The 15,824-nt window shown below is 40.8% G+C and overlaps 1 protein-coding gene across 12 annotated transcripts in view; it reads right to left on the bottom strand.

Annotated features, from left to right (window-relative positions):
- MPDZ (multiple PDZ domain crumbs cell polarity complex component) overlaps positions 1-15,824 on the bottom strand; it is a 202,584-nt gene that overhangs the window by 45,454 nt on the left and 141,306 nt on the right. For all 12 annotated transcript variants that reach the window (XM_073668027.1, XM_073668043.1, XM_073668066.1 and 9 more), the window contains 3 exons: positions 9,438-9,528; positions 6,294-6,374; positions 3,395-3,487 (listed from right to left, as the gene is read on the bottom strand). In XM_073668027.1, the coding sequence (XP_073524128.1) occupies positions 3,395-3,487; positions 6,294-6,374; positions 9,438-9,528 (265 nt within the window). The remainder of the gene's footprint in view (positions 1-3,394; positions 3,488-6,293; positions 6,375-9,437; positions 9,529-15,824) is intronic.

Below are 15,824 nucleotides of genomic sequence, written 5' to 3'. Positions count from 1 at the left end.
ATACCCCTGATGAAGGATTGAAACGCGTCGGGATGTTCCGTGGATCAACTGATCACCTGTAATATAGGGGGGACATATATGAAAAGACCTCGGGTGAGAGGTTTCCATTTTCATATGAGGATATAATGCCTGGATGGTAATAGAAGGCTCCTCATAGATTTATTAATATACACATACCTACTGTTTGGACAATGGCTTGTTATGTTTATGGGTACATCCGTATTCAGGTATGATCACCGAATTTATTGTTCCATTTATTACTGTTGATGTGTACTCTAGTTCAATATTGCCTCTACGTAAGGCTTTTTTGGACTTTATAGCTTAGTACCTTCTGGATTCTTACCTATGCTTGACCTGATAGGGCTTTAATTTTGTTGAGCCTTGTTTGTGATAGATATATACTATCTGACATTTTTCAGGTTTAAGGTTGTAGCACCTTTTTAATCACGGTGTGTACTATACACCATATGGGCATCTAGCACTACACGTTTTTAATTTTAATTAATAAAAGTTATATTTTATATGTACTTGTTTGCTGTATCAATTTGAGATTTTTATAACAAGTCTCTGGCCTTGGCTGGTTTATAATTTTGATATGATCTATTGTGGGGTTGACCAAAATAGGGACTGGGGATTATACATGTTTATACAGATCCCATTGGTTTCCCAATCCCCCTTGCTTGTATCGGAGTGGGCATGTTAATAGTATAAGATCATACTCAGTCAAGGTCCTAGTTGCCCTACATCCCTTTTTGTCCTTATAGGAATACATTTTATCACGTGATTTTTCGTAGTACATCTAGAGTGTATATTTACATATGTGGTGCATTCAGTAACCTATTGTACTCTGGTTTCTTTTTTAAGATTATTTCAATAAAGTTTATTAGTTGTACCCCTCTGCTATAATTTACACTATTAGTTGGGTACAACACTAGCTTTCTCGTCTCGGTTTTGCCAGAAAACATCTTGATGATTGCCAAGACTTTTGGGAGAATACTCTGTGGACTGACGAGACAAAAGTTGAACTTTTTGGAAGGTGTATGTCCCATTACATCTGGCGGAGAAGTATCACAACATTTGAGAAAAGGAACATCATACCAACAGTAAAATATGGTGGTGGTAGTGTGATGGTCTGGGGCTGTTTTGTTGCTTCAGGACCTGGACTTGCTGTGCTAAATGGAACCATGAATTCTACTGTCTAACAATAAATCCTGAAGGAGAAAGTCCGGCCATCGGTTCGTGACCTCAAGCTGAAGCACACTTGGATTATGCAGCAGGACAATGATCCAAAACACACCAGCAAATCCACCTCTGAATGGCTTAAGAAAAGCAAAATTAAGACTTTGGAGTGGCCTAGTCAAAGTCCTGACCTTAATCCGATTGAGAAGCTGTGGCATGACCTTAAAAAAAGCGGTTCACGCTCAGAAACCCTCCAATGTGCCTGAATTACAACAATTTTGCAGAGATGAGTGGGCCAAAATTCCTCCAGAGTAATGTAAAACACTCATTGCCAGTTATCGCAAACGCTTGATTGCAGTTTTTGCTGCCAAGGGTGACCCAACCAGTTATTAGGATTAAGGGGCAATCACTTTTTTATTTTCCCTTAATAAGACCTTCATTTAAAAATATGCATTTTGTGGTTACTTCTGTTATCTTAGTCTAATATTTAAATTTGTTTTGTGATCAGAAACATTTACAGTTGAAACCAGAAGTTTACATACACTATATAAAGAGACACCATATGCATGTTTTTCTCATTATCTGACATGAAATCAGAATAAACCTTTCCAGTTTTAGGTCAATTAGGATTACTATAATTTTTAATATTTGCCAAAAGCCACAATAATGAGGGAGAGAGAGAATGTTTTAAGGCATGTTTATTACTTACTGCAAAGTCTAAAATTTACATACATTTCATTAGTATTTGGTACCATTGCCCTTAAACTGAATGACGTGGGTCAAACATTTGGGATATCCTTCCACAAGCTTCTCACAATAGTTGGTCAGAATTTGGGCTTATTCCTCCTGATAAATCTGGTGTAACTGATCCAGGTTTGTAGGTCGCCTTGCTTGCACCTACATTTTCAGCTTTGCCCATAAATTTTCAATAGGATTGTCATGGCCACTCCAAAACATTGACTTTGCTATCCTTAAGCCACTTTGTTATCATTTTGGCAGTATGGTTTGGGTCATTGTCCATTTGAAAGACCCATTTCCACCCAAGCTTTAACTTCCTGGCTGATGTCTTGAGATGTTGCTTCAGTATTGCCACATAATCTTCTTTTCTCATGATGCCATCTATTTTGTGAAGTGCACCAGTCCCTCCTGCAGCAAAACAACCCCCATGTTTCACAGTTGGGATGGTGCTCTTAGGCTTCCAAGCTTCTCCCTTTTTCCTCCAAACGTAACGATGGTCATTATGCCCAAAAAGTTAAATTTTAGCTTCATCAGACTACAGGACATGTCTCCAAAAATTAAAGTCTTTGTTCCTGTGTGCATTTGCAAACATTAATCTGTCTTTTTTATGTTTCTTTTGGAGTAATGGCCTTTCAGCCCATGTTCATACAGTACTCGTTTCACTGTGGATATTGACACAATCTTACCAGCTTCCGCCATCATGTTCACAATGTCTTTTGCTTTTGTCCTCGGGTTGATATGCACATGTCGGACCAAAGCACGTTCATCTCTGGGACACAGAACCCGTCTCCTTCCTGAGCGATATGATGGCTGGACATTCCCATTCTGTTTGTAGTTGCGTATAATTGTTTGCACAGATGAACGAGGCACCTTCAGGTATCTTAAAATTGTACCCAAGGATGAGCCAGACTTGTGCAAGTCCACAATTCTCTTCCTGATATTTTGCCTGATTTCTTTAGACTTTCCCATGATGCTACACTAAGAAGCAGTGCATTTCAGGTGTGCATTAAAATACATCCAAAAGGTGTGTCTCTAATTAACTCAGATGTTGCCAAAAAAACAGAAGCTTCCAAACATATGACATCATCATATGGGCAGTCCAGAATTGATTAAAGGCATAGTAATCTTAGTGTATGTAAACTTTTGACTTTGCAGTAAGTAATAAAAATGTCTTAAAACATTCTCTCTCTCTCATTATTCTGGCATTTGGCAAATATTAAACATTATGGTAATCCTAATTGACCTAAAACAGGAAAGGTTTATTCTGATTTCATGTTAGATATTGAGAAAAACATGCATATGTGTCTTTTTATATAGTGTATGTAAACTTCTGGTTTCAACTGTAAGTGTGACCAACATGCAAAAGAATAAGAAATCAGGAAGGGGCAAACACTTTTTCATACCACTATATATCAAAATATATTTATACCTATATAGATATACATATATTTATTTATATACATCGGTTCCTACTCACCTTTGCCGCTGCACCATAATCTGTTACACTTTTAATAATTACTCCATTAACAGTATCCTCTTCACTAATAGCAATACCCAAGCCTCCTTGATCCTATAAGAGATACAGCATATTGAGAGTTAAAGAACTGGGAGGAATTTGTAAGACAGGAATGGTCCTGGGAGAAGATATTTTTTCTGGACTTCCTCCAAGTAATCCACTGAACAACAAAATCACATACTAGCCTTTTCCACCCAAAGATGGTGGTTTATGTGTTCATTTACAGACAATATGCCATGTTCCAAATTTTATCAAAACAGTTGTTATAATGATGTAGTGTGCCGAAGGCAAAATAATAGTCATACTGAAATATTTAACATTTTAATTATTATTATAGCGCCATTTATTCCATGGCGCTTTACATGTGAAAAGGGGTATACATAACAAATACACTTACAATAATCTAGAACAAAACGAGTCAGTAACTGGTACAGGAGGAGAGAGGACCCTGCTAGCGAGGGCTCACAATCTACAAGGGAGGGGTGAGGATACAGTAGGTGAGGGTAGAGCTGTATAGGGTGCAGCATAGAGAGGAAGAGCTGTATGGGGTGCAGCTGTATGAGGGTGCAGCGGTATGGTGGAGCGGTGGTTACTGCAGGTTGTACGCTTCTCGGAAGAAGTGGGTCTTCAGGTTCCTTTTGAAGGTTTCCACGGTAGGTGAGAGTCTGATGTATTGTGGTAGAGAGTTCCAGAGTAGGGGGGATGTACGGTAGAAATCTTGTATGTGATTGTGGGAAGAGGAGATAAGAGGGGAGTAGAGAAGGAGATCTTGTGAAGATCGGAGATTGCGTGTAGGTAAGTACCAGGAGACTAGGTCACAGATGTATGGAGGAGACAGGTTGTGGATGGCTTTGTATGCCAAGGTTAGGATCTTGAACTTGAGTCTCTGAGTAATGGAGAGCCAGTGAAGAGATTGACAGAGAGGAGAGGCTGGGGAAAAGAGGGGGGGACAGGTGGATTAGTCGGGCAGCAGAGTTTAGGATAGATTGGAGGGGTGCGAGAGTGTTTTAACAAAAATGCCTTTTCTAAAGAGAATTCTACGTACTACTGTGTATTTAGACTATGGCAGTTTTTGTTCAGTAAGAAAAATTTTTGCTAAAAAATCTTGCTAAGTGTCTAGTAAGGCTGGTGGCACTAGAACTTCCCGACGGATTTGTTACGGTTAGAGGGCATTCACAGCCTTACCATAGCAGAACAGTGTAGCTGTGCATAGTTTGTGTGATCAATGCCAGGCGGAAAAGGATGAGGATTGCCATACAGACCACTGAGCTACTGTTCATAGCTACATATTCCTTTTTCTCCCTGGTCGGTACAATCAGTCAAGTAAAGAGACCGGACACATCACAGGAATCTATGTAAAACCATGAGGTATTAAAAGTATAATGTATAACTATCCTTTACAACCTAATGCACCAAAGGAAGGATCATCACCCAAGACCACCAGGAAAAATAATTTAAACTGATTCTTCTACTCTAAAAATTCAAAAAAGGGGGACCTATCCTAGTCCATCAAAAAATCAAAGTTAGTCTGATAGACACATATTAGCCATAGAGAGAGGGTGGGAGAGCCACAGAGAGAGAGAGCAGATGAGCCACAAAGAGTAAGAGAAAGCACAAGTGGAGGAGCCACTGAGAGATAGCGCAGGAGAGCCAGAGAGAGAGAGAAGGAGAGCCACAGATAAAAAGAGCCAAAGAGAGAGGGCGGGAGAACCACAGAGAGGTAGCGGGAAAGCCACAGAAAGCAGAAGAACCCCAGAGAGAGGGAAAGCAAGAGAGTCCCAGAAAAAGAGAGAAAGCAGGAAAGCCAGAAAAAGAAAGCAAGCAGGAGAGCCAGAAAAAGAGTGGGAGAGCCACCGAGAGGGGGAAAGCAAGCTCCCTAGAGAGGGAGAAAGCGAGCCGCCTAGAGAGGAAAAAAAGCGAGCCGCCGTGAGAGGAAAAAAAGCGAGCCGCCGTGAGAGGAAAAAAAGCGAGCCGCCGTGAGAGGAAAAAAAGCGAGCCGCCGTGAGAGGGAAAAAAGCGAGCCGCCGTGAGAGGGAAAAAAGCGAGCCGCCGAGAGAGGGAAAAAAGGGAGCCGCCGAGAGAAGGAGAAAGGGAGCCGCCGAGAGAAGGAGAAAGGGAGCCGCCGAGAGAAGGAGAAAGGGAGCCGCCGAGAGAAGGAGAAAGGGAGCCGCCGAGAGAAGGAGAAAGGGAGCCGCCGAGAGAAGGAGAAAGGGAGCCGCCGAGAGAGGGAGGAAGGGAGCCGCCGAGAGAGGGAGGAAGGGAGCCGCCGAGAGAGGGAGGAAGCGAGATGCAAAGAGAGAGAAAGCAAAAGAGCTGCAGTGTGGGAGAGAGGCAGAGTGACATGGAGAGAGGCATAGATAGTAAGAGATAGAAAGATATTTTTTTAACTGGAGTCCCATGGTTTAGTAATGTAAATGGCATCCACAGTACAAACATGCTGTATGATGTTATGATCTCAGTAAGAGCTCTAGACTTTGGACATTTCTGAATACAATACATAAGAGTGCTCTGTTATCAAACGCTGTTCTGCTGTTAGTATTTATGTATCCTCTTCAATCCAAACCTTGTTTCTCTGATGCTCATGTTTTCAGTAATAAACACATTTTGAAACTACTTCTATACATCTCACATTTCTACAAATATGTTCACTCTTATAGTCATTCATGCAACAGCTTTCCTACTGTAAAGCCTTTCTATCCCATAGGAGGAATGTGCTATGTAAGTGTGAGTGTAATTATTCCCAGCGCATATTTGCTTGTACTGTAAAGATAAAAGTAATGATATCCTACAGCTCATATTTACACAGTGAAGATGAAATGAAGATTACGGTTATTGTAACCTGAAGCAGAAAGGTTATTACCTTTGGTAAATTCACATGGATGACATTTTTAAAGGAGCTGAAATTCACTGGAGGCTCCACACTGGGATTGTTCTCCTCATTCTGAAGAGTAAAATAAATAAATTCAGTATAAATATCTATGGCGAACAATCAAATGGTCATAAAAGAGTGTATAAAATTGAGCAATTGCATGTATGTGATGGCTTTCCTAGTGGTATATGCCACTTGCTACAACTGGATAACACTTGCAATATTTCTGTTACAGATTACAAACCACCACTTCCCCTTAGACTTTAACAGTTTAAGTTAAGGGTGCACTACCGACTTCATTTAAAGGGAATATGTCATCAGGTTTTTGCTACCTCATCTGAGTGCAGAGTAATGTAGGCAAAGAGAAGCTGAATCCAGGGATGTATCACTTATTTTACTGGGTGCAGCAGTTCTGACACAATCAAAGCTTTTAGATTTAAAATGAAGCAGAGCTGAGTAAGCTAACACCGCCCTCACCAGGCTCTCTGTGTACAAAGTCCATAGACAGTGAGGTGCTTATCACAGAGGAAGGGGGTGTTGCCAGACTAGTGTAGTCAGGCAATGTTAATCTCTTAGTGATAAATCCTTCACAGTTAGTAAACAGCACGCACTTTGACAAGTGACACATCCCTGAATTCTGTGTTCACATAGCAAAAACCGGCTAACAGATTCCCTTTAAGGTGGCATCCTTTCTTCCATGTTATCTATAACTAAACTTTTCTGTCTTTAATTTGAGAAAACAGGCACTATTCCAAAAAGACTATAAGAACTCCTGATTTACAGTGTAGTTTGTACTTTTGCTTATAGATGATGTAGGCACCTACCAGTCTCACCCTGCATGATAATGTAGTAGACATTTTCCATTTTACAGTCAATTGCAGATTAGTACAAATTTTTCAGTAGAATTTTTCCTTGGGGAACATAACCTATGCCTTAAATTTACAACGAAGAAAGTTAACATTTAAAGGTTGCCATCCATAAATGATGAATGTGAGCTGTGGGATACTGGCAGCACCTGACAAATATCTAATGTATATAAGCATATCCAGACTCTTTACATACATCACTTCATAGAATCATAGAAAAGAGTTGGAAGGGACCTCCTGGGTCATCTGGTCCAACCCCCCGCTCAATGCAGGATTCACTAAATCATCCCAGACAGATGTCTGTCCAGCCTCTGTTTGAAGACGTCCATTGAAGGGGACTTGTTGGGAAAGAGAAGGTTGACGTTGTTGGTCTTTAACACATCCTATCCTTGTGTTCTGACAGGATAAGTTGTACTTAGAGGTTTCTGACAGGGGCTGACTCTCCTCTCTCCAGGGAGAAACCATGGGCAATCAGTTAAGCTGTGGTGGTGGTGGTTGAAATTATAGCTGTCCACCTATATGGTCATTTAAAGCAACCCTCTGGGAGAAATTGAAATTTTACTATAAATTACATTTTGTCTGGAGGAACATTTAAAGAGGATTTTATTTGCTAAACTGGCCACGTCATAATGAAGTGGCTGAAGATCTGAATAAATATTTTTTTATTTCTCATCTCAAGAGATTTAGCTTGTAAACTTTACTTGCTAATTTCTAAGGGGGGGGTACTACAGATTCTTCACTGGGGGCATTTACTTCTACCATATAGGACGGTGTCCAATCATAAGGTGACATCGTCATGCAGGGGAAAAAAGAAGACACCCCACAGAATGTCAGAAATGGCTTTCTCTGTGTAATCTAGTAAGACTATTGCTTAGCCAGGTCGTTTAGATATAACGGCCGGTAATTATTATCCAGGAGGAAAGCAGAACTGTGTGTCATTACAAACAACGTTCTGCATCTATGCCAGGCATCAGAGAATAATGAACTCGTACCTGAGATAGATGCAGAGCTCTGTTGGGGACAATCACTGCTCACACACTGCAGCTCTCATCCACAACATGACAGCACTGTGAGATGAGAGCTGTAATGTGTGATCAGCATTAATCCCAGCTACCAGGGCATTGTTCCACAATTCCTGGGATAAATGCAGAGCTGTGTTTGTAATGACAAGCAGCTCTGCTCTCCTCCCACTGTATAGTAATCACCGACGATTAGATCTGTGTGACCTGGTTAGATATCTTAGAGTCTTAGCATAGCATACAGAAAAAGCTGGCTCTGACATTCTCTGGGGGGGGGGGGGTGTCTTCTGTTTTTCCCCTGCAAGACGCCTCCTGTTTATGATTGGTCAACTTCATGCAGGAAAAAAAGTATATGACCCCAGAGATTGGGGCTCACAATCTAGATTCCCTATCAGCATGTCTTTGGAGTGTGGGAGGAAACCGGAGAACCCGTAGGAAACCCACGCAAACCATGAGGAGAACATACAAACTCCTTGCAGATGCTGTCCTTGGTGGGATTTAATTTAGAAGTTAATATCTCCACAACAGAAATGAGAGATAAAAAAAATGTTTTATTCAGATCTTCAGTATAATATTTAGGAAGTACTTGGCACTCAACTGATGTAGAATATATGTTCACTGTGAATTGCAAATAAATTACCTTTTTCTACATCAATTGAATGCCAAGTTCTTCATGGATATTATACTACGGATTGGGCTATTTATTCAGCTCTTCAGTCAATTCATCATGATGAGACCAGTTAAGTAAGTAAAATGTGGTGAAAGGTCCGCTCTAAGTAGGGTGCTAGAGATTTGTTTTTCTTATAAAGCAGTAGTGTCATGGTACAAACACCATCAGATTTGGACGACAGCACAAAGGCTGAATATATTGCTTTATGTGAGATATAGTTCTGCTGTATATAGCCTTTTTGCTTATGGTATAGGCAATTCTGTTACCAAGAAATTATTGAAATGACTTGATCCATTACCCTTGCCGTATGTAACTTAGACGTGCATATTAAGATACTTCCTGACGTCACTTGAAGCTGCATGGTTGAGTGAGAATATGGCAGATCTGGCAGCACAACTGTGGCCATTATTCACTATAACCAAGTGTGAGGCTCGGCATGGGTCCCCGCTGCACTCCTCCTACATGACACATCCCGCAAGTCGCCAGCCTGCCATGCTGGCCAACATTAAAAGTTCTGTCTACAAGTCTCCTTGCTAGAGAAACAGACACTATTATGGGAAAGTGTCAGTGTGATGTCTACCTCTTGACTTGGAAAGGCAGAAGAGTTGGAAGGGCACAGCTCAGTCGTTTTCACAGGGCACACCGCCATTTGGCTTACTGCGTCTTTATTCCTTTTAGAAAATACAAGAAGTCAAAAATCAGCAAAGCAGCCGGTAAAACGTTGACATATATGTAAATGTTACCATAATTTATATGCTCGCATGGGCACCTGTCCTAAAAATGGAAAAACTGTTTTGTAGTCTTCATTTTTCTGGAAAGCAACCCAGCACACATCGTCAAGAGCAGAAACAGCTCTAAGTCCTGCGGCATTATTGCGGAGGCATGTGTGTGTCACAGGAGCGCTTTAAACAAACATCAGCTAATCAACACGCCTACAGGAATAGCAATGTACCAAATGGCTGAGCAGATGACAAGCATGTCACACAAAACAGCACTTCATCCCAGAGAAAAACACATCGCAGCCAGCCTTACTAAAGTGCCAATGATTTATAGTTTAGACATGCAGCATTACAATATTAAGTGTACAGCGAGTAGAAAGATATTTTACAATCAATGATTTAAGAAATGCTCATGTCATAATTCGATGGTCCCATGCAAAAAAAACAAAAAACCTCGGCACTCATTATTGGGTTCTGTGCCAAAATGTGATCAGGAAGTGGATGTGAGTGCAGCTCGTCAGTGCGGACAGAATAGCACATCTACAGAGAGTGGGATGTTATCCCCCCCAAAGCAGGTATGGAGACCATCAGTATGCATTATGGTATTGGAGTACCCCATCTTCTAATATGTTTCTGGAAGACTTACATAAAAAGGGATCTCATGGGGGTTCTTGTTACATAGTATTGGCTATAATGGACTAGCAGCATTGCTCCAGAATGAAGGGGTATGGCATTGCGGTCTATTCTTTCTCTATGAGTTGTCAGATGATAGAAGACTTTATACTAAGGTGTAATTATGCAATACAACACGTATTTTAAAGAACTGTCCATTAAAACCCCCTTTTAGTTTAAAATGGGTAACATATATTATTATGCAGCAATGCGCTTAAAGGGAATCTGACATGTGTAGAAACAATATTTACCTGCAGATTTAGGGTTAATCCTGTGTAGCTGACTTACCGGAGCAGTAGCTACAGGGAGAAAATGAAGTTCTATTCTCCCTTTTATCTGCCTGCTTTCAGTTATCGGGGCCGGTGCAGGGAGCTATAGTAGTCAGCTCTTACTACACAGTGAGCGCACAGTAATCACTCCCCGACACTTTGATTGGAAGAGTATTCTGCAGCATGTGTGCAGGGCAGACTGTCAGTCAATATGCAGGGGAGTAAATACAGCCGCACTCACAGTATCGTGCGTAGTGACTACTAGAGTCCTTTCCACTGTGCCGATGACTGGAAGTGAGGGGCTGCAGGGGGAATATCACTTCTTTTCCACGCTGTATCCACTGCACCAGTATGCTGTCTACACAGGATTTAAACCCTATTTATCTGGAGGTTAAGTCTACATCTGCAGGCAAATAACATTTCTGGACGTGTCCACTTTCCTTTAAGCAGGTGGTGAGATACTAATTTCTTTTTGGGGGGCTGTTATGTAGGAGCATGGTCTGATTGTTCCACATCTCCAGGGCAGAAGAGGACACAAAAGAATATACAGACAGTACAGCATCGGATCACAGCTGTCTCTTTCTGTGAGGTAAAACATGTTTTTAAAGAGGCAGTGAAATGTCTTACCTCACAGAAAACAGTATCTGTGACCCCATGCTGTTCTGTCTGTATACTCTCTTTTGCTTCCCCCCTCTGCCCAGGAGATGTGGTATGATGAGACGAGACCATGTACCTGTACAGTCAGACACAGCCATTACACAGTACACAGCAGGGACACATTTATAAGATTATCTCAGCACAGGAACATTTTATTTAAACACATCCAATTGTGGAACTTCTTATTAATCCATGATCTCGCGATTAAAATATATTTTGACCGTGGGAAACCCTAACTCTTGCTTTGATATATAGTAGCCTAAAAATGGGATGTTGCAGACTATCAAACTAGGGCATTTTTATAATTGTGTATTAAAGGGGTTGTGCACTACTTTATATCCCCCCGGGCCCCTAAGACTTCTTGTAAATACCTTCTGTTGCTGCTAATGCCTGTGAGTGGCGCTATCACTGGCTGCTCACAGGCATCATGTGACTGGGGCGTCACGATCTTCCTGATTCCACGGTGGCTACTGGGTTACCCCGCACGTCACATCCAGCATCCACCGTGCACTCCACCTCTCCCCATTCATTGGGAAAGCACGCGGTGGATGCTGGGTGTGATGCAGGGGTTACAACCCAGGAGCCACCGCGGGGACCCCAGCACTTGTCGTGAAGTCAGCGGGGGGGTCACTTGCTGCCTGTGAGCGGCCACCGATAGCGCCGCTCACAGGCATTATCAGCAACAGAAGGTATTTACAATAAGTCTTAGGGGCCCCGGGGGGATACATTGGGGGGGGAGAATAAAGTAGTGGACAACTTCTTTAAGACACTGCTCATACCAAGGTGCACATTACTGCACCTTTTATATGGTGACCCTCCTCTATTTAGCGATGGTGTGGTAAATTCATGTTTCCTATGCACATCTCAGTAAAAGGTTCTAGTAGATGTTAGTGACTTGGTTAATAAGGATCCAGCCTCGAGCTGGCGTTATATATGTGATAGCTGTTGGCTGTGCTAGCATTGTTCCCTATACACATAAGCATTTGGCTTGGCTTGTACATATATTTTCAAGGCGGACAGCAGGTAAAGTAAGCTCTAGCAGTGGCTTATCTGCTGGAGAATAAAGGGTGGGACAAATACCTTACCCCACCCCTTGTTCTGTCAGGGGAGAGTTGTTAGGTGCCCAGATGATCAGCTTTTATCTATGTACTATCCACGTGGGCCTTTAACTTTTCTCATATAACTGCAGGTAGCACTTATTTTTTCAGCCATAAAACTCGTTCACAAAACCATATTTTTGGTTTGAGTGCTGTCCATTAAAAAACCAGATAGCACGTTGACAGCACTAGGACCAAAGTTATTCAATGGGGCAGTGCACTCGTTTCTTCCATGTGTCAGATGAGACAAGCCCATTCAAATTCACAGTTGCGCAAAAAAAATAAAATTGGATGCCAAACGGAGCCACAATTTAGCATGCGACTGTTATGGATACATTTCCGTATCCTGTATTCTGTAACATAGGAAACTGTAAATGATAAATAGCAGCTGTAAAAAAAAAAAGGATTGCACAAGTGAGAAAAAAAAATCATCAGTTTTCTGAATAGGCCGCATGACCTGGCCCATATAGTGAATAATTCCATCTTTAGCGCAGGTTAATTGTGGCGTTACCAAAAATCCCAGACTTAGTGTACCATGATGATGCTTTGTTGCATGTTTTTCATGCAAGAAACAAAAAAAAAGTCACACAAAAAGGAGGAAACTTCTCTGCATGCAAAGTGTGAACAGGGCCTTTGAATGACATGTAAGCAAATAATGGAAACAATACTTCTTTAATTAGCTTTAGATGGATTCTAAAAGATATGGGTATCAGCAGAGCCCCACCAGTCCAAATTTAATTCACTAAACTCCTCTTTACATTAATTAAATAAAATCAACCTTGCCCACAGTCAGACATATTGTAATTACCATTAAAAGATTGATCTGATTAGGATAGGTATTGTACCATTACCATCACTGTTTTTTTCCAAAATGATAAGTAATTGTAAAATCAACAGTATATTGCAATGTAATCAAGTTGTAACTGTGAGATGCCAATATCTTCCTGGCAGATATTATATGCTATATTTGCCAAAAAGAAGCTTGTAACCTTAAAAAATGAAATATTTATAGCTAAAAATGAGTATCAAATGAGAATTAAAATAAAAACAAAGCTACATAAAAATACATACATACAGTACAGACCAAAAGTTTGGACACACCTTCTCATTTAAAGATTTTTCTGTATTTTCATGACTTTGGAAATTGTACATTCACACTGAAGGCATCAAAACTATGAATTAACACATGTGGAATTATATACTTAACAAAAAAGTGTGAAACAACTGAAAATATGTCTTATATTCTAGGTTCTTCAATGTAGCCACCTTTTGCTTTGATGACTGCTTTGCACACTCTTGGCATTCTCTTGATGAGCTTCAAGAGGTAGTCACCGGAAATGGTTTTCACTTCACAGGTGTGCCCTGTCAGGTTTAATAAGTGGGATTTCTTGCCTTATAAATGGGGTTGGGACCATCAATTGTGTTGTGCAGAAGTCTGGTGGATACACAGCGGATAGTCCTACTGAATAGACCAGTGGAAATCTGTGCTTTGGTCTGATGAGTCCGAATTTGAGATCTTTGGTTCCAACCACCGTGTCTTTGTGCGACGCAGAAAAGGTGAACGGATGGACTCTACATGCCTCGTTTCGACCGTGAAGCATGGAGGAGGAGGTGTGATGGTGTGGGTGGTGCTTTGCTGGTGACACTGTTGGGGATTTATTCAAAATTGAAGGCATACTGAACCAGCATGGCTACCACAGCATCTTGCAGCGGCATGATATTCCACCGGTTTGCGTTTAGTTGGACCATCATTTATTTTTCAACAGGACAATGACCCCAAACACACCTCCAGGCTGTGTAAGGGCTATTTGACCAAGAAGGAGAGTGATGGGGTGCTACGCCAGATGACCTGGCCTCCACAGTCACCAGACCTGAACCCAATCGAGATGGTTTGGGGTGAGCTGGACGGCAGAGTGAAGGCAAAAGGGCCAACAAGTGCTAAGCATCTCTGGGAACTCCTTCAAGATTGTTGGAAGACTATTTCCGGTGACTACCTCTTGAAGCTCATCAAGAAAATGCCAAGAGTGTGCAATGCAGTCATCAAAGCAAAAGGTGGCTACTTTGAAGAAACTAGAATATAAGACATATTTTCAGTTGTTTCACACTTTTTTGTTAAGTATATAATTCCACATGTGTTAATTCATAGTTTTGATGCCTTCAGTGTGAATGTACAATTTCCACTGTCATGAAAATACAGAAAAATCTTTAAATGAGAAGGTGTGTCCAAACTTTTGGTTTGTACTGTATATATACAAATATACTGTATATATATACACACACACACACACACACATATATACACATATACAGTGGTGTGAAAAAGTGTTTGCCCCTTCCTGATTTCTTGCATGTTGGTCACACTTAAATATTTCAGATCACAAAACAAATTTAAATATTAGACAAAGATAACACAAGTGAATACAAAATGCAGTTTTTAAATGAAGGTCTTTGTTATTAAGGGAAAAAGAAATCCAAACCTACAGGGCCCTGTGTGAAAAAGTGATTGCCCCCTAAACCTAATAATTGGTTGGGCTGCCCTTAGCAGCAACAACTGCAATCAAGAGTCTGCGATAACTGGCAATGAGTCTTTTACTAGGCACTGGAGGAGTTTTGGCCCACTCATCCTTGCAAAATTGTTGTAATTCAGCTACATTGGAGGGTTTCCGAGCATGAACCGCCTTTTCAAGGTCATGCCACAGCATCTCTATTTAGATATATATCACATATTTTGATATATAGTGATATGAAAAAGTGTTTGCCCCCTCCTGATTTCTTATTCTTTTGCATGTTTGTCACACTTAAATGTTTCTGATCACAAAACAAATGTAAATTAGACAAAGATAACACAAGTAAACACAAAATGCAGTTTTTTAATTAAGGTCTTTATTATAAAGGGAAAAAGAAATACAAACCTACAGGGCCCTGTGTGAAAAAGTTATTGCCCCTAAACCGAATAAATGGTTGGGACACCCTTAGCAGCAATAAGTCTTTTACAACGCTCTGCAGGAATTTTGGCCCACTCACCTTTGCAAAATTGTTGTAATTCTGCCACATTGGAGGGTTTCTGAGCATGAACCGCCTTTTTAAGGTCATGCCACAGCATCTCAATCGGATTAAGGTCAGGACTTTGACTAGGCCACTCCAAAGTCTTAATTTTGTTTTTCTTAGGCCATTCAGAGTTGGACTTGCTGGTGTGTTTTGGATCATTGTCCTGCTGCATAACCCAAGTGCGCTTCAGCTTGAGGTCACGAACAGATGGCCAGACATTCTCCTTCAGGATTTTTTAGTAGACAGCAGGATTCTTGGTTCCATTTACACTGTGTTCCAAATTATTATGCAAATAATATTTTCTCAGATTTTCCCAAATTACCTATATGAATTGCAGTCACTGTAATTTTCCAGTCAAATAACTATTAGAGTACAATTGAAAGGTTTTTGTACAAACTGCCTATGATAACAGTATATTTTTTAAAAAATAAAAAACTCAAACTGCACTCAAAATGCATGTTCCAAATTATTATCCACAGCAGAGTTTTCAAACTTTTCATTTTAA

This window comes from Phyllobates terribilis, unplaced genomic scaffold (genome assembly GCF_046119375.1).
Source record: "Phyllobates terribilis strain yellow unplaced genomic scaffold, ASM4611937v1 Scaffold_1__5_contigs__length_1240528914, whole genome shotgun sequence".
Lineage (NCBI taxonomy): Eukaryota > Metazoa > Chordata > Amphibia > Anura > Dendrobatidae > Phyllobates > Phyllobates terribilis.
This window is presented reverse-complemented; position numbering and strand designations above follow the sequence as displayed.